The following is a 27,206-nucleotide window of genomic DNA, read 5'->3' as shown; positions in this document are numbered from 1 at the left end:
GGGCAGCAGTGGGTCACCACACTTTGTGGGGCATAAGAACTGCTGCATTTTTGAAGAAAACTGACTCTCCCTATCTTGGAAGTTATAAATTAACAATAGCTTGAGGTGGTCTGCTACCTCAGCTTGGGGTGGATCGGGATAGCAGAGGCTTGGAATTACCTCATCCTAGGGCTCCCCTGCAGTGGGCTTGGGGTGCCAGATTGCCTCAGCTCCAGCCTTACATGTATAACCCTCAGACATCAACATGGCCTCAGCAGCAGCCTAGATCAGTGATGTTAGCCTGGCCTTTAGTGGTAAGAGACCCCCTCTGTTACAGGGCCACAGTCCAGACACAGCCCTTGGTGGCAGCATGGGCCCTGTAGGACCTCACTATGGCTTTAGGTGACATCACTGGAATCATATCAGACTGTTCCTCACTCTTCTCAGGTCTCCTATTCTGCCCCTCTTTCTTGTGCACACATCCTTCTGCTCTTCTGTATCTCTATCACTTACTTATCTTAGTAGTACCTGACACTTCTGGGTATCTGGAGTCATCTTAGGAATGGTCTTAGAAGTGCCGTGCCCAGCTTATACCATGTGGCACTGGGCAACGGTCATCTTGGGTGTGGTCTGCTCACCTGGGCCTAAGTGGCACCAGGCAGGGATTGGCTCAGGCTTGTTTTCCTGCCTGGGCTGCATGTGCCATAATAGATTTTCTAATAATAGTATTTTTTTTGTTAAATCAGGGCATATATATGTATGTATGTATGTATGTCCATGTGAATATAGGTATAAAACAGCACTCACATAGAAATCTGAGGACAAATTGGGGAACTCAATTCTGTCCCCTCACCCTCCCTGTGGATACTGGGGATAGAACTTATCAGGTTTGGCAGAATGTACTTTTGCCCATGGAACCATCTTGTGGCTCCTAGACCAGGATGTCTGTCTCTTTTTCTTCCTCCTCCTCCCCCTTCTCCTTCTTCCCCTTCTCATTCTCTCCTCCTCCACTTCTTTCTCCTCCTCCTTCTCTTTTTATAAGTTTTATTTTATAATTTTAAGTTTAATTTATTTTCTGAATATAAATGTTTTGCTTGCACAAGGATGTGCATCTCATACCTGTCTCTAGTGCCTGCCAAGGGCAGAAGAGGGCATCAGATCCCCTGATACTGAAGTTACAGAAGTGTGTGAGCTGACATGTGCAGGGAACCAAACTTGGATTCCTTGTAAAAACAGCAAGTTCTCTTAACTGCTGAGCCATCTCTCCAGCCCACTAAGATTATATATTTTATTATGTGTACATTTGCTTGCTGTGTGTGAGTTTGGTATGTGAATGCCATGTGAACAGAGGCTAGAAAAGGATTAGAATCCCTGGAGATGGCAATATAGGAGGATGTGAGCTGCTAGATGTGGATTCTCAGAACTGATCTTGGACACTCAAGAAGAGTAGTATATGCTCTTAACCACTGAGCCATTTCTGTAGCCTTAATTGGGGCTTCTTAAACCTTTTGAGTCACAGCAACTCTTTACTTAAGAAAAATGTCCGCAATCCTGAGTATATAAGTATATAAGGCAGATATACAAATTAAATATTTACTGATAATTATAAAGACTTTTGATTTAAAACAATTATTTAGTATGTATATAATTATACTGTTATTTAAAGATGAAAGTAAACCTGTGTAATCATGAGGTGGGTGTGTTTATTTTTTCATAAAGAAGTAAACCTTGGCCAAGTATTTGATACTGCAGGATGTAAAGTGTTTTTGATGTGTTGACTTTTCGTCTTTTGAAAATTTTACTTCCCAGTCATCTCTTCCCGGATTCTCTCCCTTCACCCTTCCCAAAACCTGTCTTGTTCCCTTCCTGACACACCTTGCCCCTTTGATCCCTCCCTGTTACTGAGTGTCTCTGGGTCTGTGGGCTAGAATGATTATCCTTTAGTTAATAGCTAATGTCCACTTATAAGTGAGTACAAATAATTTTTGTCTTTCTGGATCCGGTTTACCTCACTCACGATGATTTATTTTAGGTCCATCTATTTGTCTGAAAAATTTTATGATGCTATTTGTCTTTAAACAGCAGAGTAATACTCCATTTTGTAAATGCACTACATTTCCTTTATCCATTCTTTGGTTGAGAGACATCTAGTTTGTTTCTAGTTTCTGACAACTATGGATAAAGCTGCTATTAAAATGGTTAAGTAAGATGGGGGCAAGATGGCAGCCATCAGTGCGCATCCTTTCTGAGAGCCAGAGGACTCGAAACTTCAAAATTGGTGAGTGGAAGGGCATCTAAAGCAGCAAAATTGACATTGTGGCTCCTCGAAGGTGGGGGTGGGGGACGGACAGCACAGGAGCAGAGAACTCTTTGATTCAGGTCTGACATGCACTTCGCTGGGATTGGAGAGGGTCACTTTCCTTTGGGCCTCCCTCCCCCTTGGAGTAGCTGAGCCACAGCACCAGCGCCAGTGCTGCCTGAAAACTAAGACAGCAGAGGCAGGAATACTACAGCTTCAGCAGACAGCCTAACCCGCTTGCCAAACCCAAGATCCACGGTAAAACGCTGCCTGGGTCCCACGTCCAAGAGCGGCCTGCTGTACCGATTCTACAGAGCCTGACTATACTGTACAGGACGCTTAGTCCCTCATTGGTGGACTTAGTCCCTCAGTGGAAGACTCAGTGGCTGTGCAGCGCATGGTGTGGTGGACCTGCAAAACCACCTAGGCGCACCAAGCACCAAACCACGGTACCGGCCACACAGGACTTCCTGGCAGGCACCTGGACTCCCCAGTTTTGCAGCTGCAGCTGGACTCCCGGGTACAGGGGCTACAACACCACTGAGCTATCTGAGTGCACATTTGGCTCGGCAGGTCCAAACTAGCCAGTAAAGACCAGGAGGTTCCCCTGTGCTTTACCATTTGACCTGCTAGAGAGTGAGTGCGCCCCCTAGTGCCTGCAGAGCCCCAGATCCAAGGTGCTTCTAAGCTAGCAGCCAGACATCAGAAATCTTCTACCCACACATCCACTGTGGGGAAACAGAGGGTATCCTGGGACATGGAAACACATGGCTCTGTGGGGCCATCAGTGGAGTTTAGGCAAATAACTCCTGGAGCTCAGTTAGAGACAAAAATCAGTAGCCTGTAGGCCACTGACATACCCAGGAAATTTGCGCACGGGATCTTAACTGGCGCAAGCGATAACATCAGTGCTCGTGACCACTTCAGTGAACACAAGGTGCCCTTCCCTCACATTGAAGGCCTCTACATTCTCTGGCACCCTATCCCTCAAGGCAAACTTCCATGCACATGCACACATATACCCTTGTCCTTCTGCGCCTGTGGACTTCCCTCCCACAGGTACAGCTGAAGCACAAAGCACATGCTGAAACCATTGGACCTCTCGCATCTCCCGGAAGAATTCTCCAGACACCAGAGAAAGACGGTATCCCAGGAGTAGAAAGACACACATGGTATATACTCACTTATATAGTCCTATAAAATAGGATAAATATACTAAAATATGGGCACCTAAAGAAGATAAAAAAGAAAGAGGACCAGGGTTAAGATGATTAATCCTCACTTAGAAAGACAAATGGGAAGTAGGAGAAAACAAGAAACAGGACAGGAGCCTACCACAGAGGGCCTCTGAAAGATGGCAGTGTATCAAAGCAGATGCTAAGACTCATAACCAAACCTTTGTGAAGTGCAGGAAATCATATGATAAAAGGGGGAGTTAGTATGACCTAGAGAGGACAGGAGCTCCACAAGGACAATATATATTAGGGCACAGGGGTCCTCTATGAGATTGTTTCTCCAACCAAGGACCATATATGGATATAACCTAGAACCTCTGCTCGGATGTTGCCCATGGTAGCTCAGTGTCCAAGTGGGTTTCCCTACTAAGGGGAACAGGAATGATTTCTGACATGAACTCAAGGACTGGCTCTTTTACCTCCACCTTCCGCGGAGGGAGGAACAGCCTTGCTAGACCACAGAGGAAGATATTGCAGCCAGTACTGAAGATCCCCGATAAGGTAGGGTCAGACGGAAGGGGAGGAGGACCTCCCCTAGCGGTGGACTTGGAAGGGGACAGGGAGGAGATGAGGGATATCGGATTGGGAGGGAATGAGGGAGGAGGTTACAGCTGGGATACTAAATAAATAACCTGTGATTAATATTAAAAAATTAAAAATAAAAATAGTTAAGTAAGTGTCTTTGTGGTAGGATAGAATGTTCTTTGGGTATATGCCCAGGAATGGTATCGTGGGGTGTAGTGCTCGTTTTTAAAACTCTACTTTATTTGGGGTATTTAGGCCTCATTCTCCCTTCCAACCTCTCAATACTACATATGAGAGGGAAGGTTAGTGGAGAGAGAGCTCCCCTTTACTTCTCTTGGCTGTTCAGGGTCAATGTGTTTTTTAAAGGTTATTCCAATCGTTGTCAACAGCAAATGCAGCCAGCAGTCTCCTTCAAGGCATTGCACCCTGAAGTCTTTCTCTGTGTCTGTCTGCTCCAAACTGCCACACCATCCGTCTCTCTGGTCTCTCCAAACTGCTACTCACCACAGGTCAACACCACACATCACACACCTCTCTCTGGGCTCCCATATTTATATCCTGAGAGTCCTAGACCATGCATCTCTCAATGCCACACATGGAAGGCCATTTCCAGCTAGCAAAAGCCACACCCCACATGAGACAATGACCAGCTGTTGACAAACTATAGCCCAACTTAAAATCTCACATTTGGAATTAAAACAAAACCGTATTTACATAATATGACTGAGTTTACAAGGAAACCAAAATTTCCATTACAGTGGGGTCTTCAAGTAGTTCAATTATCCATTTGCTCAGAAACTGACACTTTGATTTATATAGTGGTTGTGCAAATTTGCACTCCCAAGCAATGCAGGAGTGTTCCCTTTGCTCTACATCCTCATCAGCATGAACTATCACTTGTGTTTTGACTGTAGCCATTCCGACAGGTGTGAGATAAAATCTCCAAGCAGTTGTTATTTGTATTTCCCTCATGGGTAAGGATGTTGAACAGTTTCTCAACATTCTCAGGATGTTAAGGATATTAAGTGTTTGTTTCTCAGGCATTTGAGATTCGTCTGTTGAGAATTCTCTGTTTAGATCTGTATCCCATTTTTAATTGGATTATTTGTTTTGTTGATGACCAGTTTCTTGAGGTCTTTATATGCTTCAAATATTAGCTCTCTGTTGGATATGTACTTGGTTAAAATATTTGCCCAGCAGTCGATATTGTCAGATACTAAAATGGCTAAATCACCTTCTGCTTAGGTCCACTTACTTGAAATATTATTTCCTACCATTTTACCCTGAGGTGATAGCACTTTTAAGACCATTCCTGAGATGGCGCCAGACACCCAGAAGCACCAGGTATCACTAAGATAAGTAAATGATAGAGATATGGAAGAGAAGAGCAGAAGGATGTGTGCACAAGAAAGGGAGGCAGAACTAGAGACTTGAGAGGAGTGAGGAGCAGCCTGATATGATGCTAGCAGCCAATGATGTTACCCAAGGCCATGGTGAGGTCCTGTAGGGCTCATGCTGACACCAAGGGCTGAGTCTGGGTCTATGGCTCTGTAACACAGGGGGTCAATTACCACCAAAGGCCAGGCCAACATCCCTGGTCTGGGTTACTGCCTGAGGCCATGTTGATGTCAGAGGGCTGTGAATGTCGGGCTGGAGCTGTAGTAATCTGCCACCCCAAGCCCACTGCAGTAGAAGCCTCAGGCTGAGGCAGCTCCAAGCCTCTGCTGTACCAATCCACCCCAAGCTTAGGGTAGCAGACCACCCTAAGCTATTGGTAATTTATAACTTCCAAGAGAGGGAGAGCCAGTTTCTTCAGGAATGCAGCCCCTGAGAGGCTTACGTGTGCTTCAACATATCATCCATGCACCCAGAGGCAGAAACCATAGGACTCCATAGGCATTTAGAAAAGAGTAAAGGCACATGTAATTGGAGTAGTGACCATAGGAGTAGGGGAAGAATTGGAAGGGTGAGAATGGGGGGTGGACTTGCTTAAAACATTACTTGCATTTATTAAATTCTCAATTAGGTGGAAAAAGAAAATAAGGTTGAGAGATAGAAGAAGAAACTTGACTGGCCTCTGGCTTCCACTGAGCATGCACACATGAAAACCACAAACACACACACACACACACACACACACACACACACAAGAAATGGAAAGGAATTAATTATTTTGAAATTCTGCATGTCTACTCAATACAACCATGAAGCAGAGTTTTGACAAGTGGCTCCAAAATTTCAGGTCCTCAGATAAACAAAATGCTCAGTCTACAGTCTCAGACTCTCTCTTCCAGCCTCTCTTTGTCCCCTTTCCTTCCCACTCCCCTCCCCTCCCCCTTCTCTCATTTTCTTTCTCTAAGATCAAAGAGGGGTTGTGGGAAGAAGGCTTCTAATGTGATTTTAGTCAACACTGTAAGGAGTATCTAGAAGATGCTATGAACCAGGAAGGAGAATAAAAGGCAGCTACAGGAAAAAATAGAAACAAAGACATGACAGCCCTGAAAACCCAAAATGATCTCTGAGAAACCCATTGTGTTGTTGTGAATTTAGCATATCACCGCATGAGAGGATGGAATCTTTTTCCAGTTTTGTGGGAGGCTGAACCTGGTACTTACTTCTACACATCCTTTATGAACTGTCATCTCTTGAGATGAATGGCTGCACCATATATCCAAATGCTAACTTTGTATAGTCCAGCAGGGGGAGCTTGTGGACTTTGTCCCTTCTCTCTTCCAAATGAGTTTGACTTTTGAAAATTCAAAGTGTAAATACAAAAGGGGGATAAGGGTAAAAAGAGAAAGGAAGAGAAAAGAGGGAGGGAGGAGAGAAGTGGGGGAGAGAAGTGAGAACTTGTAGACTGTGACTGTGGAATTTTTTTTGATCTAAGGACCCAGAAATTAAATGCATACTTGGACAGGAATCTAGAGTAGTAAATGAGGGAAGTTTGACAGCATAAGGAAAACATTAGACACTACTCTGGGACTGGTGTAAAGGTTTTGGATTTACTGAAAGAAGGCTGCTGCATGAAGCGTGCATTGCAGTATGGGGGAGATGGTGAGTTCTTGCTGGGCCTCAGCTGATCTCCACCGTTAGTGATATTAGATCTTCCAAACATTCAGAAAAATCTTGGTGTTAGGGCCAGTGAGATGGCTTAGTGGGTGAAGATTTGTTGCCAAACTTGATGTCCTGAGTTCTATCTCTGGGTCCCATATGATGAAAGGAGAGAACTGACTAATGAAAATTATCCTCTGACCTCCAAGTATGAGTGTGTGTGTGTGTGTGTGTGTGTGTGTGTGTGTGTGTGTGTGTGTTAGAGAAGCTGGACCACAGCCAGCTTTTTCTTAGTAGCACTGAAATTACAACTGAGCATCAATCCCCAGGGTTTTTTTGTTTGTTTGTTTTTAAGTGTGTGCTAAAGGGCAAATTGGTCCTCTTGCTTGGATGGTAAACACTTATAGACCAAGGCATCTCCACAGCTTTGTGTGTGTGTGTGTGTTGAGATCATCTCCCTTTATAGCACAGAATGACCCCACAATTTTCTCTTGTCAGTCTTCTGTGCTGAGATCACAGATATACTTCATTTCCCTCCTAGCTACCTACACAGTTTTTTTTTTTTTTTTTTTTTTTTTTTTGGACAGGGTCACAATAAGTAGTTCTGATTGGCCTGGAACTTGCTCCATAAACTATGCTGCATGTTGGTCTCAAATTTATAGAAACCTGCCTCTGCCTCCCAAGAGCTACAATTAAAACTTGCACTATTATGCCTGGACTCACAGTGTTTGTTTTATTTGTGTCGTATAAAACAAAGTGTCTATCCCAGGCTAACATTAAACTCATTATGTAGTGGAAACTTTTATTATGATGCTCCTGCCTTCATCCCCCTCCCAAGTGCTGAGATTACGGGTTTTCATCATCATACCTGCAGTAGGGACCAAACCTAGGGCCTCAGACATGCTAGGCAAGCACTCTATCTACTGAGCTACAGTTCCTCTATGTAATTTTAGGATGCAATGCCTAGAAAGTATTTCAAAATACTTTCAAGAAAAATGCCCTCCCAGGCCCATGCTTGGGTCACAATTGTTATTCCAGAGCTTTGAGTGGGAGAAGGGGATTGGATGCTCAGCTTGCAGAGCTGTCACACATAGGTCTTGTTAAACTCATGCCCCTTGTTACAACAACCAGGCTTGTAATTTTTGACCATATGTTGATGAACAGGTTCATGTGACCAGCCACAACTTCTGTGTCTAAAACATGCATCTAACCCAGCATGTCCCAAGTTGTGCTCACAATTGTCTTCCTTGAGGATAGACTGGGGAGGTGTTTCAGTGGGTAAGAACACTTGCTGTACAACCACAAGGGTCTGTGTTTATATCCTCAGCATTCATATAAAAAAACTGAGGGGGATTCAGCATACACATGTAATCTTTGAACTGGGAAAAGGATGGAGGGGCTGTCTGCAGCTTGTTAGGCATCGTATCAGCTCCAAAATCATTGACAGAACCTATTTCAAAACAGTAAGGCTCAGGGTGATAGAGTGGGACCCATAACATCCTTTCTGAATACTGAGTGTGCATATGGGCACATAAATGTGTAAGCATGTGTATGCAAACACACATGCATGCACACATACATTTTGAAGTTGTTACCCTTTTTCACAAGTAGCAGAATTATGCATAACAATTGCTTACAAACTAAACACTGTTATTACCTCTCACTTTTGTGTATGTGTATGTGTGTGTATTTAGTGTGCCAGCCAACACATTTAGTGGCTGGTGAGATGGCTCAGTTATAGCCTCAGTTGTGGTATCTTTCTGATTCAGAAAGATTCTTTCCATTTATTCAGATCTCCAGTATCATTCAGTTTTCTGAAAGATATAAATAATTTCATCCATTTTTATGTCTAAGTAAAAATTCACTGTGTAGGGGACAGCAAGATGGCTCAGTGAATTAAAAGTGTTTGCCAGTAAAGATGACGACATGATATTTATCCCCAGTGCTCACAGGGTGGAAGGAGAGAACTGACTTTCTGTGTTCAAGAATGGTCTGTCTACACCACACCTAAGACAGGCATGCTGTACCAATGAGCTCTCAACAATATGGATACCTGCACAAGATTATTCCAGTGATATCCCAGCACTGATGTTGGGATCACTGAGGGTAGGTACAGCGTACAGGGCTAGAGGAAACAGATATCACTAGGAAAGGGAAATAGTTAGATATGAAAAAAAGAAGGACTGTAATTGAAGACTCAAGTGAGGAGTGGGAGGAAAATGTTGTTTTAGGAGGGAATGTGGAGAAAGAGACATCTAAAATTAAGAGAGTTAAGTGATAATATGAAAGCAGATCATACCTAAAATGTGTACATATATGAAGGAGATCTAAAGTCACCACGTAATAGGGAGGCAAGCTCCTATCTAGCTATCTCTTTTTTGCTATCTTTTGTCATGAAATGAAGCTTCCAGTACTGGGATTTGGCTACTTCTGATTGAAGTTTTGGTCAAAGGGGTCTCATGAGAATGGGAATCCCTACACAACTCAGGCTGTTTCCAAGACCATATGTTGTTCTTCATAAACTGATAGCATATCCCCATTGCTGAAGATAAAACCTACACAACTCACTCAACATGGATATGTTGGGCTGGTGCCTACACAGAACCTTCACTCTTATATTTCTGTGTCTTTGGTATACAAATGTACTCTGTGTGCTATCAGAAGAGAAACATAAACACCAAGCAAGCCACAAATACTTTATCTACAATGGTATATTTCTTGAAAGATATACTAGAAAATTGGTGTCACATAACTTGTGGGAGTAGCCCACTAATAACTGACTTGACTTAAGGCCTACTACACAAGATGTAACCTAGACCTATGGACACTTGATTTTGACAAAGGAGCCAAAACCATACAGTGGAAAAATGACAGCATCTTCAACAATGGTGCTGTTCTAACTGGATGTCTACATATAGAGAAATGAAAGTAGATCAATATTTATCTTCCTGCACAAAACTGAAATACAAGTGGATCAAAGACCTCAATATAACTCCAGATACACTAAATCTATTAGAAACAAAAGTGTGAAAGGGCCTCAAACTCATTGATACAGGAGACAACTTTCTGAACAGAACTCCATCAGCTCAGGCTCCAAGATCAACAATTAATAAATAGGACTGCTTAAAACTGAAAAGTTTTGTAAATCAAAGGACACTGTTAATAGAACAAAATGACAGTGTACATATTGGGAAAAGATCTTCACCAGTCCTACATCTGACAAAAGGCTAGTATCCAAAATATATAATGAACTTAAGAAGTCAAACACCAATTAGTAAAATAACCTAATTAAAAACTGGGGCACGGAACTAAACAAAGTTCTCAACAGAAGAATCACAAATGGCTGAGAAACACTTTAAAAATGCTCAACAGCTTTAGTCATCAGGGAAATACAAATCAAGAAGGGAAACTCCAGGGGTAGGGGGATGTCACTTGGACAAGCTGGAGGTCTGTGACAGGATAGGCTCCTCGGAGGATATGGTGTGACTCTAGCCGAGGCTCCTATTTGGGGAAGGGGGTGTCATAGAGACTAAAGTGACCACCACATAGCCAGTCAGGACTAGTGGAGGGAGGGGAACAACAGCCCACTGACAAAACCTTTGATTCAAAAATTACCCTGACTGCCAGAAGTTCATGGATAAAGAAGAAATAGAGATTGGGGAATGGAAATGTCAACCAATGATTGGCTCAACCTGAGACCCACCCCAAGGTAGAGAGCCAGCCCCTGACACTATTAATGATGCTCATCTATGCTTGCCGACAGAAGCCTAACATGCTTGTCTTCTGGGAGTCTCCACCAGGCAGCAGATCGAGACATATGCTGGGACTTGCAGCCGAGCATAGGGCTGAGCTCTGGAGTCTTGTGGAACTGTTGGGGGAAAGATGGAAAGACCCAGAAGGGACAGGAACCCCACAAGAAAACCAACAGAGACAACCCAGACCCACAGGGTCTTATAGACACTGAGACAGCAGCTAAGGAACATGCATAGTCTGGACCTAGGTCCCAACCTAGGTCCCCTGGACATATGTTAAGGGCAGCTTGTTCTTCATGTGAGTCACCTGGAGAGTGGATGGGGGCCTGTTTCTAACGTTGCCTGCTTTTGGATCAGTTCCTTTTTGCAGTGTTGCCTTGCCTGGCTTCAGCGGATGAGGATATGATCAGTCCTGATATGTCTTTATGTGCTGGGGAGGATTGATATGTAGGTTGGGGGAAAGAGGGATCCCCTTTTCTAGGGGGAGAGGGAAAGGAGAAGGGAGAAAGATGGAAAGGGGGAACTGGGAGGAGAGAAGGGAGAGGTCATCCTTGGGATGTAAAATAAATAATCATAAAATAAATGAAAAAGAAATGCTCAACTTCCCCAGTCATCAGGGAAATGCAAACCAAAATGACTTTGAGATTCCATCTCATACCATTCAGAATAAGTAAGATCAAAATCTCAAGTGACAGCACATGCTGGCAAGGGTGTGGAGAAAGGGGGACACTCCTCCATTGCTGGTGGGAGTATAAACTTGCACAAACATTTTAGAAATCAATCTGGTGCTTTCTCAGAAAAGTGGGAATAGCTTTATCCTAAGACACAGCTATACCTCTCCTGGGTATATACCCAAAAGACACCCCACCATACAAGCACAACTATGTTAATAGCAGCTTTATTCACAATAGTCAGAATCTAAAAACAGCCTAGATGTCCCTCAATCAAAGAATGGATAAAGAGACTGTGGCACATTTACACAATGGACTACTACTCAGCTATTAAAACCAAAGGAGTCCTGGAGTCCTGTAAATATAGAGGACTTTGCCCTCACAAATTAGTTAACCCCACAACGCAACTGTAAAGTCTATATACTTACAACATCAAGTAGAGCATTATAAAATGTATTTGTCAACAAAATGATTCCTAATGACATATTTCTATACCTATAGATATGTGCAGTACTCAGTCCTTATCAGAGAAACTAGACATAGCATCCCACTATTGGGCCATTTGCAAAGCATGAGAGTTTGGAACAGTTTGCCTTACAGGGGATGCCTTTATCACACTCTACCCAATCAATATCTGGGATAATTTGGAAGAAAAGGCCAAAAGATTGTTAAAATAAGAGTTGGTAAATCATTCTAAAGAAACAGCACTTCCTCAAAACAGCAAGACAAATACCCTTATAAATTCACAGAAATTATGACAGCATGCATGAGTTCTGCACATGACCAAGACAGACAAAAACCCAACTTGGAAAAGGTGGAGTAGGCATAAAGTTACAATACTATCTAGGGTTGTATTTTTATAGTGCTACATATCTTTTGGGAGACAAAAAATGAGTTTTTTATGATGGAGTGACACCGGGTATATCAACCAATTTCTAGGTCAGACCTCATGTTTAGAAGCTGCTTATGAATAAATTACATACTACTTGTTTTTAAAATGCTTTTTAATGAGAGGTAAAGAACATAAAGTTGGGTCAGTGAAAGGTTTGTTTGGCAAGGAGCTCAAAGGAAGAAAGATAATGAACAAAACACAAAATTAGAAAATCTAAGTGAATAAATGAACGAATATATATATACATATATATATATATATATATATATATATATATATATGTTATATATGTCACACACTTTCCAGGTCAGGTCTTATGTTTCAGAGCAATTTACCAGCATATGTCAGATGTTTTGATTTTTATGGATCTAAAAATCTTTTTGTGAGATCAAAAGAACATTAAGTTTCATTTGTGGATGCTGGCAAGGATGTAGGAGGAAGAAATGACATGAAAAAATATACAATAATAAAGTCTCAAAAGTGAATAAAATGGTAAAGAAAAAGTCTACTTAGTACTGGCATGCGACATATAAATGCAATCATGTAGTTTAACTCATAATAACCTACATATACATTGTAAAACTGGTACTGGGATACTTGGTTTAAATTCAACACTATTCAGAAGAAATAAGGCAAATATATTATAATTTCTGTAGAGTACTACATTCTGATTCTAAGTGAAAGGATCTTCATAAGCTAGTAAAATTCTGGGGTAACCACCACTTGTTTAGATTGCTTTGCTTTAGCCTCATCACATGAAATATTCTTTCATCCTAATTTATCTAGTTCTTTATGTCTACAATCAAGGGTTCTTTACTTTATTCAATAGGGATAACTAGCTCTGGTTTTGATAAGAAAGTTCTGTGAATTAGAAGAGACAAGATACTTTCTTGATAATATGCTGAATGTTGTTGGCTTTCTAAGGCAGAATTGTATCCAGTGGCTAACAGGGGACAGAATGGAAGTACGTGGATAAATGTCAAGACAAAAAAAATGTGACAAAAAATGTTTGCCATAAGCAAAACAGTCACCATGATCTATGACAAACAGAACTGAGACAGAAGCCTGTTACAAATTCTAATAGTACTTGAAAGACATCTCTAGGATGACGTGGTAGTCATGAAAGAGAAACAATATTCTCACTCAGATAGACACAGTTTCTGTAGTTCTCCAACATGACATCTTTGTACAATGCCCTCTGAGTAGATTTCTGTCATTACTAACTCTTCTGGGAGAAGTCTGTGGCCACATCCTTTAATCTCAGCAGGCCTTGATGTGAAAATTATCATCGTTTTCTTTGTAGTCATTGGATGAGTCATTTCTTGGTCTTATATTTGCTTTCCAGCATAGTGGCATTATTATTAGTAATCTATACAACTTGTTTGAAAATTTAAGGGTTTTTTTTTTGTTTTTTGTTTTTTTATTTTGGAGGGGTGATAGCCTTGGCTTTCCTGGACTCGCTTTGTAGACCAGGCTGTCCTGGAACTCACAGAAATCTGTCTGCCTCTGCCTTCCCAAGGGCTGGGATTATAGGCATGTGCCACAGTTCCCAGTTGAAATTTTAAGTTTTTAAAGGAAGGTGGTTGTGACTTACTTATAGAGTTTCAAGAGAAGTGAAAAGCTTCCTGGTACATGGGCATTAATTCTATGGTAAATAATGACGGAAGTGGGAGTGAGTAGGAATTGAGAATGTATATGCAGTTCAGGTATCAAAACGTAAATATTTCAGGACATGGATTTATGGTAAGACACCCTAGAGAAAATAAATGAGGCAGGAAATAATAGAAAGCAGGCTACCGTACACAGGTGACAGATGTTGAAGATTTCATATAGAGAATTGAATAAAAATACTCTTGTTGATGTTCACAGAATAAAAAAGGTTTGGAAGAAACACTAGCAAATGAAGCATTTGTGTAAGTATAGTTAATTTGCCCCATACAAGTCATGTGTCTTAACCCATCTTTTGGATCCTGTAATGAAGTTTATACTAAAATTTCATCTTCCTGATAGAGTAATTTTTTTTAAAGTAGCATTTCTTTCCACCTGCTACTATATGAAGACAACTTTTTTATTCCGTGCCCTGGGCCACAACAGAGATAGAGATGCCATGAAGTATTAGAAAAAGAGCAAATGTAAATTTTTCATTTCCTGCATCCAGGAAGCCTGCTAAATTTTTCTACATTACTGTGTATCTCCCTTTAAATCCTAGCTTTGTAGCTGACCACCCTTTTTTGACCTCACTGGCTCTCTGATCCAATCCCTAGTGGAACAGATCTTTCCTTCTAAATTTTCTCCCAGATCATTTATCTCAGTCCCCAAATCCAGCAGACATTTCTTGGGAATCTATAGAATATTTGGTCCAGAGAAGTAGGCAGCATCACTACTTCCTCTTTTCTTCAGATCTAATCCCACCCCCATTTCTGTAGCTTGCCATGTGCTGAGGCCTTCCTTCCCTTACTCTCTGCTCACATCTACGGGTGATAATGCAGAACTTGTCACCCAACATTCCTCTCTTATTCTATATACCAGCCTCCATAGCCAGCATGTTTCCTCTGAACCCACCAGCTAAGCTTAAGAGAGACACAAGTAAGCCAGTGAACCAGGTAGTTGAGTTTAAGATAGCCAATCTCCCCTTTCTCTTCCATTTTTTATTTCTTTCTCTCATCCTCACCTCTGTAATATACTATCAGTTGCTATGTCTCCTAACTCCCTGTTCCCATTGCCAGGGACTAAGCAGATCCTGATGGAAATTCTTACCTTTCTCTCTCTTGTAGACTGCCTCATTTCCCCTTTCCTAGACCATCTCTATTCCTACCTGTCAGCTCCAAATACATAGGAACACATTTTTTTTTTCCTGGACCACCCTCTACTATGTCCATGTCTAGCAAGATTTCAGAAGAATTAACTATCAGGCAAGAGACAGACAGACATCTTTCTAAGGATCAGAGAGTGCAAAAGAAATCAAGAAAAGAAACACACACCCAACAAAGACATGACCAGATATCACCACCTAGAATGAAAACACAATAAATAATAGCTAGGCAAATAAGTCTCCATCAGAAACCAGGATCTCTACCACAGTAGGCTCTGAGTATTCCAGCAGAAGTGAAGCAGAAGTGAGAGACCATAAAACAGCTTTTATAAATATTATAATGCTCCTTAGTTAAAAAAAGGGCAAATCCTTTAAATAAATATATGAAAATACAAACAGTGGAAGGAAAAGAATAAAACAGTTACAGACTTAAAATTAGAAACAGAATCAATTAAAATTAAAAAACTCAGTGTGAGGGGAAATTATAATTGAAGAAAACAAACACTTGAGCAAAAAAAAAAAAAAAGAAAATTCTAAGTTTTGGGCCAATTGTCATAATTCAGGCTATAGTTGCTACAGTACATTGGGGGACCCTTTCCAGAAAGAGCTGACAAGTATCTTGTAGCCAGATAGCTTTGAATTTTAGCCAATATTAATCCAGTTTCTATCAAGAAGAATGCCCTTTCTATTGTTGGCAACTTAGTATTCCATCCTTTGGTTTTTCCCCCATTTTCCCCATTGAACTTTCTTGGAAAAGGCATGGAGAAGAGCCATCACCCTTAAACACATAATCCATGTTTAATGATAGTCATGTTACAATGAGAGCCATGACTATGACAACCAAAACAAAGCCAAAAGGAATCCAAGCACCCTCTGCCATGGCGTTTTAATTTTAGATGCAGTTTCTGGCCTAGCTCTGTCTAGAGGTCTAACTGCCTCCAGTTTTGCCTCTCTATCTTGAAATGTCTCCACAGCCATGCCCCTGTTGCTGTTCTTTGACAGCTGAGCCAGCTAGCAGCGGTAGAGAGTAAAGCTTGTGTATACCTGGCAGTAGATGCTTTATTTATTTCATTGTTTGGTTTTGGCTTCTTTGTCAAAAATCAAGGCTTGTAGGAGTGTAGGTTTATTTTTGGGTCTTTAATTTGGTTCCATTGATTAATCTGGCTGTTTTTATGCCAATACCATGCAGTTTTTAGTACTATTGTTCTGTAGTATAGCTTGAGATCAAGGATGTTGATTTGACCAGACATTTTCCTATTGTATAGAATTGTTTTGCCTAACCTGGGTCTTTTAGTTTTCCATATGGTGTTAATAGTTGCTCTTTATAGGTATGTAAAGAATTGTGTCAAACTTCTGATGGGAATTGCATTGAATCTGTAATTGGCTTTTGGTAGCATGGCCGTTTTTACTATGTTCATCCTACTGATCCATGTGTCTTCTTAAATCTTCTTCAATTTATTTCTTCAAAGACTTGAAGTTCTTGTCATACAGATCTTCCACTTGCTTGGTTAGAGTTTCACAAGATATTTTATAATATTTGTTGCTATTGTGAGGGGTTTTGCTTCCCTAATTTCTTTCTGAGTCCTTTTGTAAAAAGGGCTAGTTTAAAGGAGGGCTACTGACTTTTTTTTGAGTTAGTTTTATATCCAGACACTTTGTTGAAGGTGCTTATCAGGTGTAGAAGTTCTCTGGTAGAATTGTGGGGTCAGATATGTACACTATCATATCATCTGCAAATACCGATGATTTGATTTCATTTCTTCTAATTTGTATCACTTTGATCTTCTTTACTCGTCTTATTGCTCTAGCTAGAACTTCAAGAGTTCTACTTGAAGAGATATGGTAAAAGTGGGTAGGTAGCCTTGCCTTGTCCCTTATTTTAGCAGGAATGCTTTAAGTTTCTCTCCATTTAACTTGATGTTGGCTGTTGGCATGCTGTATATTGCATTTGTTATGTTTAAGTATGTGCCTTAAATCCCTGATCTCTCCAGGACTTTAAACATGAAATTACGTTGGATTTTGTCAAAGGCCTTTTCAGCATTTAACGAGATGATCATGTGTTTGTTTGTTTTTTTCTTTCCATTTGTTTATATGGTGGATTAAGTTGATGGATATCGAATGGCTGAGAAGCACTTAAAAAATGATCAATATCCTTAGTCATCAGAGAAATGCAAACCAAAACAACTGTAAAATTTCCATCCTATACCAGCCAGAATGTCTAAGATAAAAACTCAGTGACAACATATGCTCGAGAGGATGTGGAGAAAGGGGAAGACTCCCCCATCGCTGGTGGAAATGCAAACTTGTACAATCATCATGGAGACAAATCTGGAGTTTTCTCAGAAAATTGGCAACAGTTCTACCTCAAGATCCAGCTATAACTCCTCAGCATATACCCAAAATATGCTCTACCATTCAACAAAGATATTTTCTCAATTATGTTCATACTGGCTTTATTCATAATAGTCAGAAACTGGAAACAACCTAGATTTCCCTCAAATGAAGAATGGATAAAGAAATTGTACATTTACACAAGGGAGCACTACTCACCTACTAAAAACAAAGAAATCATGAAATTTTCAGCAAAAGGGTAGAACTAGAAATGATCACTCAGAGTCAGAAAGCACACATGGTATGTATTCACTTATAAGTGGATATTAGATCTATAGTACAGGATAACCATACTAAAATCCACAGACCTGAAGAAGCTAAGTAACCAGGAGGACCCAAGGGAGGGTGCTTGAATGTCACTCAGAAGGGAAAACAGAATACACAATAGAAGTGAATGAAGAGAGGGAACTGGACGGAGGGAGTGAAGCAAGGATGGGTACCAGTTGTGAGAACAATGGGGAGGGAGGGATGAGAGGGCTAGGAACAAGAAGGGAAACTGAGAGGGGCATCTCTGCCAAACTGGAGGCCTGTGACAGGACAGGGTAGGCACCTGGGGGGATATGGATGTGACCTAGCTGAGAGTCCTCACAGAGGGTGACATAAAGACTGAGGTGACCACCTCCTAGGTAGGCAGGACTAGTGGAAGGAGGAGAACACTGATCCACTGATGAAACCTGTGACCCAAAAAGTACCCTGCCTGCAGGGATAATGAGGGAACAAAGATCGAGGAAAAGTCCAAACAATAATTGGCTCAACCTGAGACCCACCACATGGTAGAGAGAGACAGTCCCTGACACTAATAATGATACTCTGCTATGCTTTCAGGAGCCTTACTTGACTGTCATCTGGGATACTCCAGCCAGGAGTGGATCCAGACAGATGCTGGGATTTGCAGCCAAGCAGGGAGCAGAGATTCGGGGCTCCTGTGGAAGTGTTGGGAGAAACATGGAAGGACACATGCAAGACAGGAATCTCATAAGAAGACCAACAGAGGCAGCTAACACAGTCCCATGGGGCTTTCAGAGACTGAGACATCAACTAAGAAGCATGCATGATCTGGATCTAGGCCCCCAGCACACATAGAGCTGATGGGCTGCTTGGTCTTCATATGAGGCACCTGATGAGTGGAGGAGGGTTTTTCTAATGTGGACTCTATTACCTGCTTCTGGATCCCTTTCCCTTGGCAGTGCTACCTTGCCTGGCCTCATGGGATGAAGATATGCTCAGACCTGATGTGACTTGAGGTACTGGTAAAGGTTAAAGGTGTGGAGGAGGCTCCCTTTTCTGGGGGAAAAGGGAGACAGAAAGGGGAAAGAGGGAAGGGGAGGCTAGGAGGAGGGGAAAGAATGTAAAGTAAATAAACTAATATAAATTTAAAAAAAAAGTTTGGGTTATTCTGCTGGGAGCTCATTCCCCCCACAAAATTATGATAAAGTATGATTTAGAGGGTGTGCATACATAAAATTACTCGGACAACATTTGTCATAGTAAATTAAAAATGAATGTTAGAATATATAACGTTTATTATTATTTGCTCTATAATTATTAAAATGGTATTATTTGACCCATTATCATAAATAATAAGACACAGACACCTGTTAGATTTTATAATTGTTTTATTACCTTGGGCCAGGCAGATATTTCTCCCTATGCTGTCTCAATAAATTCACCATCCATCTCCCAGCCTCCATCCAATGCCATCTGCTTTAACCATCTTTATCTGAGCTACCTTTTATCTATAATCTTGTGAATACTTTCTTTTGTTCTTTATCTGGACCTTTCCATGCCATTCTTGGAGTCCTTCTCCTACCCCACATGGTTCTTTTTCCATGCTAATCCATCCTGGAGTCCTCCTCCCTCCTCTCTTCTCATCCATCTGTTTCTCATGATTTTTCCTGTTCTCAAATCCTGGGCACCTTATCCATGCCTACCTCATTCTGCCCTGCCTAGATAGGTCTTTAATCAACCAGTTCAGTAAAATGTCTTAGGCAGCTTCACAAAGTAAGGATAGGTGTAATCATATCTTGAGAGCCAGAAATTAGCATCAAAATAAACCAGCAGAAGAACCCCAACATCTAAGAAAGAAATTTAATTTTTTCAATGAATTATATAACCTTCGTATTATTCTTTTGTAGGATTTTAGGGGCTTTATCCTCTATAATGCCTGTTGCTTAATTGAGCTCACCTCTGGGTTGCCTCTTCTCCAATGCTTTGTGATCATAACAGCCTATGAATCACCTTATCAGTCACTGACATTCTTTTCTTAAGCTCTAGGATTCTAAACAACTACTAGTTACCAATCAAGCATCTGAGTTATTTCCCTTCAGTAAGAAGTTGCAGTTTATCTCATGCCACAAAATAATGAGATATGAAAATAGAAGGAACTCTACTGTCATTCTAAAAGGTAAGATTTCTTCTGAAAAATCACTGAGAATAAGAACCTGTTAAATTCATGCTTGATAGACAATCTGCTCTCACAATGCTCTATTTACCCGGTAGAATATAAGAGAATATTTTTTACTCGAAGAAGGACAGAATAAAGGCAACATGGATGAACATGGTGACACATCTTTAACACTAGCGTTTTGTAGGCAGAGAAAGCAAGAAATCCATGAGTTTATGCCGGTCCGCTTAGGGGGCTGCGAGTCAACAAAGGATACACAGTAAGATACTTTTACAGAAAGAGGATAACATTAATCTCAAACATGAAATACAATAGTAGTTCCAGAACAAAGATATTTCAATACAATTAAATGAAGAATTTTGAACTCAGAATCACATCATATCATACCTCAAAAAGAAATTTTAAAAACATTTAAAACAGTATGATACTGGTTTTAACCACTGTATTTAATTTACTACCAGAGATTAATTTTAACCTTTAACTAAAATTTAAATGACTACGCTTTCTTGAATGGGTTTTGTGCCTGATGTCAAGACAGGAGTTCTTATCTGGCCGTAGCAAAATAATGTAGCACTTGGGAGCAAAGATCAAGCCAAGGAGGGCTACACTGGAAGCCAAGATAGAGAAGACTTCCATAGCCACCATGACTTTCCCCTTGGTGCTGTGGTAGACAGGGAGGAAGGTGACCCAGACACAGAAGAATACCTGCATGCTAAATGATAGAAACTTGGCTTCATTGAATGTGTCTGGCAGTTTCCTGGACAAGAAGGCCATGGTGTAACTCCCAAGTGCCAAAGAGCAGAGGTATCCCAGAGCACAGTGGAAGGCAACTGCTGAACCCTTGTTGCACACAATGATGATGTGGCCATGTTCAGCATGAGTATCTTGATCAATGAAGGGTGGAGAGGTGACCAGCCAGATTCCACACAGAACAAGTTGGATCAGGGTGCAGATAGGAATGATGAAATTAGGGGCTCTTGATACTATTAACCACCTCACGATTCCAGCTGGAACAGTGACTCTGAATGCAATAACCACTGTAATAGCTTTGGCCAACACTGTGGAGAGAGCCACAGTGAATAAAATTCCAAATGCTATCTGCTGCAAGATGCAGGTGGCTGTGTTGGGCTGGCCAATAAAGAGCAAGGAACTGAGGAAACAGCTGATGAGTGTCAATAGCAGGGTGTAGCTGAGAGCCCGGTTATTGGCCTTGACAATAGGTGTGTTTCTGTGCCTCACAAAGAGTACAAGAACCACAGTCGTGATTACAGAGAAGCACAGTGCTGTGATGGTGAGAGCCATCCCCAAGGGGTCTCCATAGGCCAAAAAGCTCACAGATTTCTGGAGACAGAAGTTCTTCTCTGAGTTTGCATAGTGAGTTTCTGGACACTTTGCACACTGCTTCATATCTGTTCAGAAATTAAGGTCATTGTGCATCAATCCTAAGTTTTTCCCTTTCCCCCTAAACACTTACTCAGCCTCAGCTCTTTGAAATACTTTCTGATTCTTATTGTTTCAGAAGCAAATATGTAAGTACTCTGTGAATAATTTCAAATCTATATAGCCCTGATTGCATATAGTGAGAAAAATCAAAGACCACTGTTTTTCTTGTCTTTCTATGCTCTTTCCGAATTTGTGACTCTGTTGCATCTACTTTATAGAACATAAAATTATAAAATTATACTGTATAATCCTACTTTGATTCATTCATCACTTTTAGAATAGTCCCTAATTCTGTACAGATATTTTGTACAATATGGACAATATTTTTGAAATTAGTTTCAGATATCGTGTTCTCAGATATGGAACCTATATTTACTTATTTTTTCTCAAGTTCCATGGGTATTCCAGTTCAGTTTGTACTCTGAGTTTGAAACAATAAATGCCATTATATTTCTGAATTTTAAATCTTTCAATAGTAATATATTGTCACATTTTCTATAACATTATTTGTTAACATATAGGGAGAGAACTATTGAAATATTTCTAGATATTCAAAACTAAATTTTGAGTACATTGCTTCTAGCCACTTGTGTCTTTTATTTCAAATTAAGAATGTATATATACTCAATTTATAATGAAATATTTCTATTTCATTAAATCTTTATTTCTGAAACCTATCACATCAGTGTATTTTCTCTGTTTTATATTTTGAGGTGAACATCTTTTTTTTTCCTGAAAACCAAACCTTTCTTTTGATATCTTGAGTTTTTTCTTTAGTGATAATTTTTTCAAGATATTGCCTCAAGCTTATCACACACTGACCACTTATTCTTTATTCTATCATGAATGTCTTTTGTTGGTTTTCTGTTGTATAATGAATGCTTTAAGTTTAGAATTTCATTTTTACTTTATTAAGTCATATGACATGTTTTATTAACTAACTTATATAAGGATAACACTTCTCTTTGAAGATAGGTTTCTATCATTCTGTAATATTAAATCAGTGATATTTAGATTTTTTAATTTTGTCATATATATGTTCATGCTACTTTGATTTGAGTATAGTTTCAAAATATAATCACTAAAAGGAAAAGGTAGGGTTTAATATTCATGACTAAAATGTTTCTAATGTGTGCATACTGAATATATTCATGGACCTACCATATAGCTCAAATTCAAAGGAGGGATATTTTTAAAAGGGTATTACCCAATACTATTAATCCAAATTAAATTTCATGGTGGGAGATGGCCATATCACATAAGGAGGAACTCTATGCTGCCCTTTAACTTAATCTACTTCTTGTCAATCAGCCTTCTAAATTTCTGTGTGTATGCAAATAGACAAGAATCATTCTCATTCTTATCAAAGTTGCTACTCTTCATAGTTATCTGTGATAAAGGCCAAGAAATATGACTTTGGAAGATCCTGAGAAAAAGCTGTGGTTTAATTCTTATCTGTAAACCAAGACGTTCAAACACCTACTCGAATGTACAAGCAATATAATGGAAATGAAGGGGAAATGATTGTAAGATGAGGATTGTGAATTGCCTGCTTCCAGGACACAGATGCATTAAAAATATCTCAACAATTGGGTAAGCTTTCTGGCTAGTTCTGCATAAATATGGGCTGAAGAAGAGTAAGGAAATTATGTTATCTGTTAATTATCTCCTGGAAAGATATTCAAATATAGGAGAAAATAATTATTCAGTTGTGTAAAATTTGATGGCTATACCAGGTTCAAAGGTACAGTCTTCATGCAAGGGTCATGAAGATGAGAATGATTAAACCAAATAGGTCACACACAAATGTAAAAATAATCATTAAACTACTAAAAGAACAAATAAGGATGAAATGACTTGATACACGTTGGTAGTAGGGTTTGGAGGAAGTGTACCTGGATTATATTGAATATATATGGGAAACTGAAAAAATAAAAAGGGAACTTTACAAAAATAAAGCAAATGGAGGTCATGCCTATCAGAAAACCAGGTAGATTGCCTGCAGGACTTTCTCCTTGCTCTGTTCCCCTAGATCTTATTCCTTAATCTCATCTTTAGCGCTGAAACAGAAAACTACTGGCACCCTCCTGGTCTCCTTGCCAACATCTTCTGTGGATCCCATAGACCATCCTCTCCTATTTTACTTGCCCCCAAACATTGCTGTATCCCACCTTTCAACCCCACATGGCATCTGGTCAACCACAGGCCACTGTGTGAATACCAGGCAGCTTGCCCACAGACTTTCTCCTCTGTTAGACCGAATCCCTCATCAGTTCCCCAGCTCTGTAGCAGAATAGCTTTGTAGCCTTTTGAACACTTGGGCTACCATCCCCTGTGGAGTCCATAGATCTTCCTCCTCTAACCTTCTCCTCACCGCTTTGTCCAGATTCTAACTCTACCTGACAACCTTTGCTACCTAAGAGCTGCTCTTCTCAGGGCAACAAGCAGACTAAACAAGACCCTGAGATCCAATTCCCCAGTCTCATTTCCAGCTCTATAGAAGAAAATTTTTGTCTGCCTTTGCTCTCTGACCCTGTCCTCAATTTATCAAAAGATCCTTCTCCTCCAACTTTTCTTCCCCCAACTTTTTCAGTATGCCAAACTGCAACACCAGTAGGCATTCCCTGTCAACACACTACCTGAGTAGGCAAGTAAAGCAGGCAACATAGAGCTATCACAATTTCCAAAAATTCAGAGAAAAAACAAAAAATAAGAAATAAAACACCCATACAACAATGACAAATATTCAGATATCAGCTCCTAGACATATAAACATCCCTAACCCAAATATCTAGGTGATGGCCTAACAACACAATAACAGCCAAGGCAATATCTCTACAGTAGAACCCAACTATCCTATCATGTCAGACTTTTCATATTTCAACATAGCTGAGGTACTAGTAAAAAACCTTAACACAGACTATGTAAAGATGGTAAGAGTCCTTAAAGAGAACATGGATAAATCTGATAAAAAAAATCAAGAAAAACACAAAAATTGGAGAAATTACTAAATCACTTAAGGAAAGCCAGAGCACAAAAGTTGTAGGGAACAAAACTGTTCAAGAGCTGAAAATGGAAACACACACACACAAACTGATAGAATACTTAGAAATTAAATAAATATTTAGAAATATTTAGAAATTAAATAAAGAGTCAAGATGTACTAACAGCATACAATACATGGAAGAGACAATCTAGGCATTTGAGATGTTAGAAAAAATGGATCCACCAATCAAAGAAAATGATAATCCAAAAACTCTTGAAAAATATCCAAGAAATCTAGGACACTTTGAAAAACAAATGTAAATATAATAGATGTAAGGGAAGGAGGAGAAATTTATCACAAAGATCCATAATAGGTTTTCAACAAAATTATAGAAAAAAATTTCTGAGCTAAAGAAGGAGAAGCATATAAAAGTACATGAAGCATAGAGAACACCAAATATATTGGTCTATAAATTAAAAACATCTCACCACATATCAATGGAAACACTAAACATATAGAGTAAAAAATATTAAAAGCTGCAAACATAAAAAAATAAAGTAGCTTATAATGGCAGACATATCAGAATTTCACTTGATCTCACACTAGAGAACATAAGTCCAGAAGGGCCTGGACAGAAGTATTACAGTGTGCAAAACATCATAGGTGTCATCACAGATGACTATACTCAGCAAATTTTTGAATCAACATGCAGGAGAAAATAAAATGTTCACGATAAAGTCAAATTTAAATAATGTCTAAAATTCAAACCTATAAATGTGACAAGTAGGAAAACTACACTTTTCAGAGGTTAATGACAGTGACAAAAACAAAGGAAATGAAAGACTTCACAGCACAATGAAAAGGGTAAACACACACACACACAGCGAAAGCTAGAGACTACCACCACTACCACCATCAGCAACACCAACAACAAAATAAAAATCAATAATCATTAGTCATTGATATTTCTCGGTATCAATTCCAATTCTCCAATAAAAGATACAAAGCAACAGAGTGAAGGTGGAAAGATGTTCTTTCCTTCTGCTGGATCAAAAAAAAAAAAAAAAAAAAAAAAAAGCTGGTGTAGACACTTAAAAAATAGACTGTTGCCAAACACAATCAAGAGGGATGGGAAAGGGTGCTACATATCAAAGTAAAAATCTACCAAGATGACATTTCAATTGTTAATATCTATGCCTCAAATGCAAGAAAATCAAGTTGGCAAAGAAAAAAAAAACATTATTAGACCTTACATCACCATTCACCCTCACACACTGAGAGTGGGATATCTCAGTACCCCACTCTCACCAATGTACAGGTCATCCAGACAAAAACCAAACAGAGAAATACTGGAGCTAGCAGATGGTTTTTTTGGTTCTTAATTTTTAAAATTTATTTCTTCAGTTTACATCCTGATTGCATCATCCCCTTTCACTCCTCCTTGTCCCTTTTCACATACTCTTCTCCCAATTCTCCTTTTTCTTTATCCTCAGAGAAGCTGGAAGTTCCCCATGGGCACTAACCTGCCCTGGCACATTAAGTTGCTGTACATCCTCTCCCTCTGAGGCTAGACAACACAGCCCTATTAGGAGATTGGGACCTGAAGTGAAGAATCAGGGTCAGAGAGGTCCCTGATCCAGTTGTTCAGGGATCCACATGAAGACCAAGTTGTATATCTGTTCCTTATGTTCAGGGGGCCTAGGATCAGTCCATGCATGTTCTTTGATTGGTGGTTTAGTTTTTGTGGGCACCCATGGGTTCAGGTTAGTTGACTCTGTGGATTTTCTTGTGATATCCTTGAGCCCTCTGGCTCCCTAAGTCTTTACCAGCTCTTTTATAGGACTCTCATATCTCTGTCTATTATTTGGCTATAGATTTCTGCATCTGTTTCCATCAGCTGCTGGGAGGATGTCTGCATGTAGACAAATGCAAATAGATACATGTTTATTACCCTGAACAAAACTCAATTCCAAGTGAATCAAAGACAGTCAACATAAAACCAGATAGACCAAATCTAATAGAATAAAAAGTGGGAAAGAGCCTTGAACTTCTTGACATAGGAGCCAACTGCCTGAATAGAACTCCAACAGCTCAGGCCCTAAAATCAACAACTAATAAACAGGACCTCATGAAACTGAAAAGCTTCTGTAAAGCAAAGGACACTATCAATAAGACAAAATAGGACCTTTTCCAATATAATGGGAAAAGGTCTTCACTAACCCTTCATCAAACAGATGTTTCATATCCAAAATATATAAAGAATTCACAAAACTAAAGACCAACAAATCAAATAATCCAATTAAAAAGTTGAGTACAGACCTAAACCAAGAATTTTCAACAGAAGAATCTCAAATGACTGAGAAACACTTAAAGAAATGTTCAATGTCCTTGGTAATCAGGAAAATATAAATTAAAACAACCCTGAGATTCCATCTTACACCTGTAAAAATGGCCAAGATCAAGATCAAAAACTCAAATGGCAGCACATGCTGGTGAGGTTGTGGAAAGAAAGGGGACCACTCCTCCATTGCTGGTGGGAGTGCAAACCTGTACAACCACTCTTTAAATCAATCTGGCATTTTCTTAGAAAATTGCTAACAGATGTTTTAAACCAAAAGGACCTAATATCTTTACAGAAAATTTCATCCAAACACAAAAGAATATACCTTCCTGTTAGCACCTCATGGACCTTTCTCCAATACTGACCACATACAAAGCAAATCTCAACAGATACTGAAATAATCCTTTGCATCTTTGACCATTGAT

The 27,206-nt window shown here is 39.9% G+C and overlaps 1 protein-coding gene across 1 annotated transcript in view; it reads right to left on the bottom strand.

The window, feature by feature from the left end:
* Nucleotides 1-20,481: 20,481 nt before the first annotated feature.
* Nucleotides 20,482-27,206, bottom strand: part of LOC110561262 (vomeronasal type-2 receptor 116) — a 186,301-nt gene continuing 179,576 nt past the window's right edge. The window contains exon 12 of the mRNA XM_060366762.1: nt 20,482-21,420. Coding sequence (XP_060222745.1) covers nt 20,489-21,420 — 932 coding nt within the window. The 3' untranslated portion in view covers nt 20,482-20,488. The remainder of the gene's footprint in view (nt 21,421-27,206) is intronic.

This window comes from Meriones unguiculatus, chromosome 14 (genome assembly GCF_030254825.1).
Source record: "Meriones unguiculatus strain TT.TT164.6M chromosome 14, Bangor_MerUng_6.1, whole genome shotgun sequence".
NCBI lineage: Eukaryota > Metazoa > Chordata > Mammalia > Rodentia > Muridae > Meriones > Meriones unguiculatus.
This window is presented reverse-complemented; position numbering and strand designations above follow the sequence as displayed.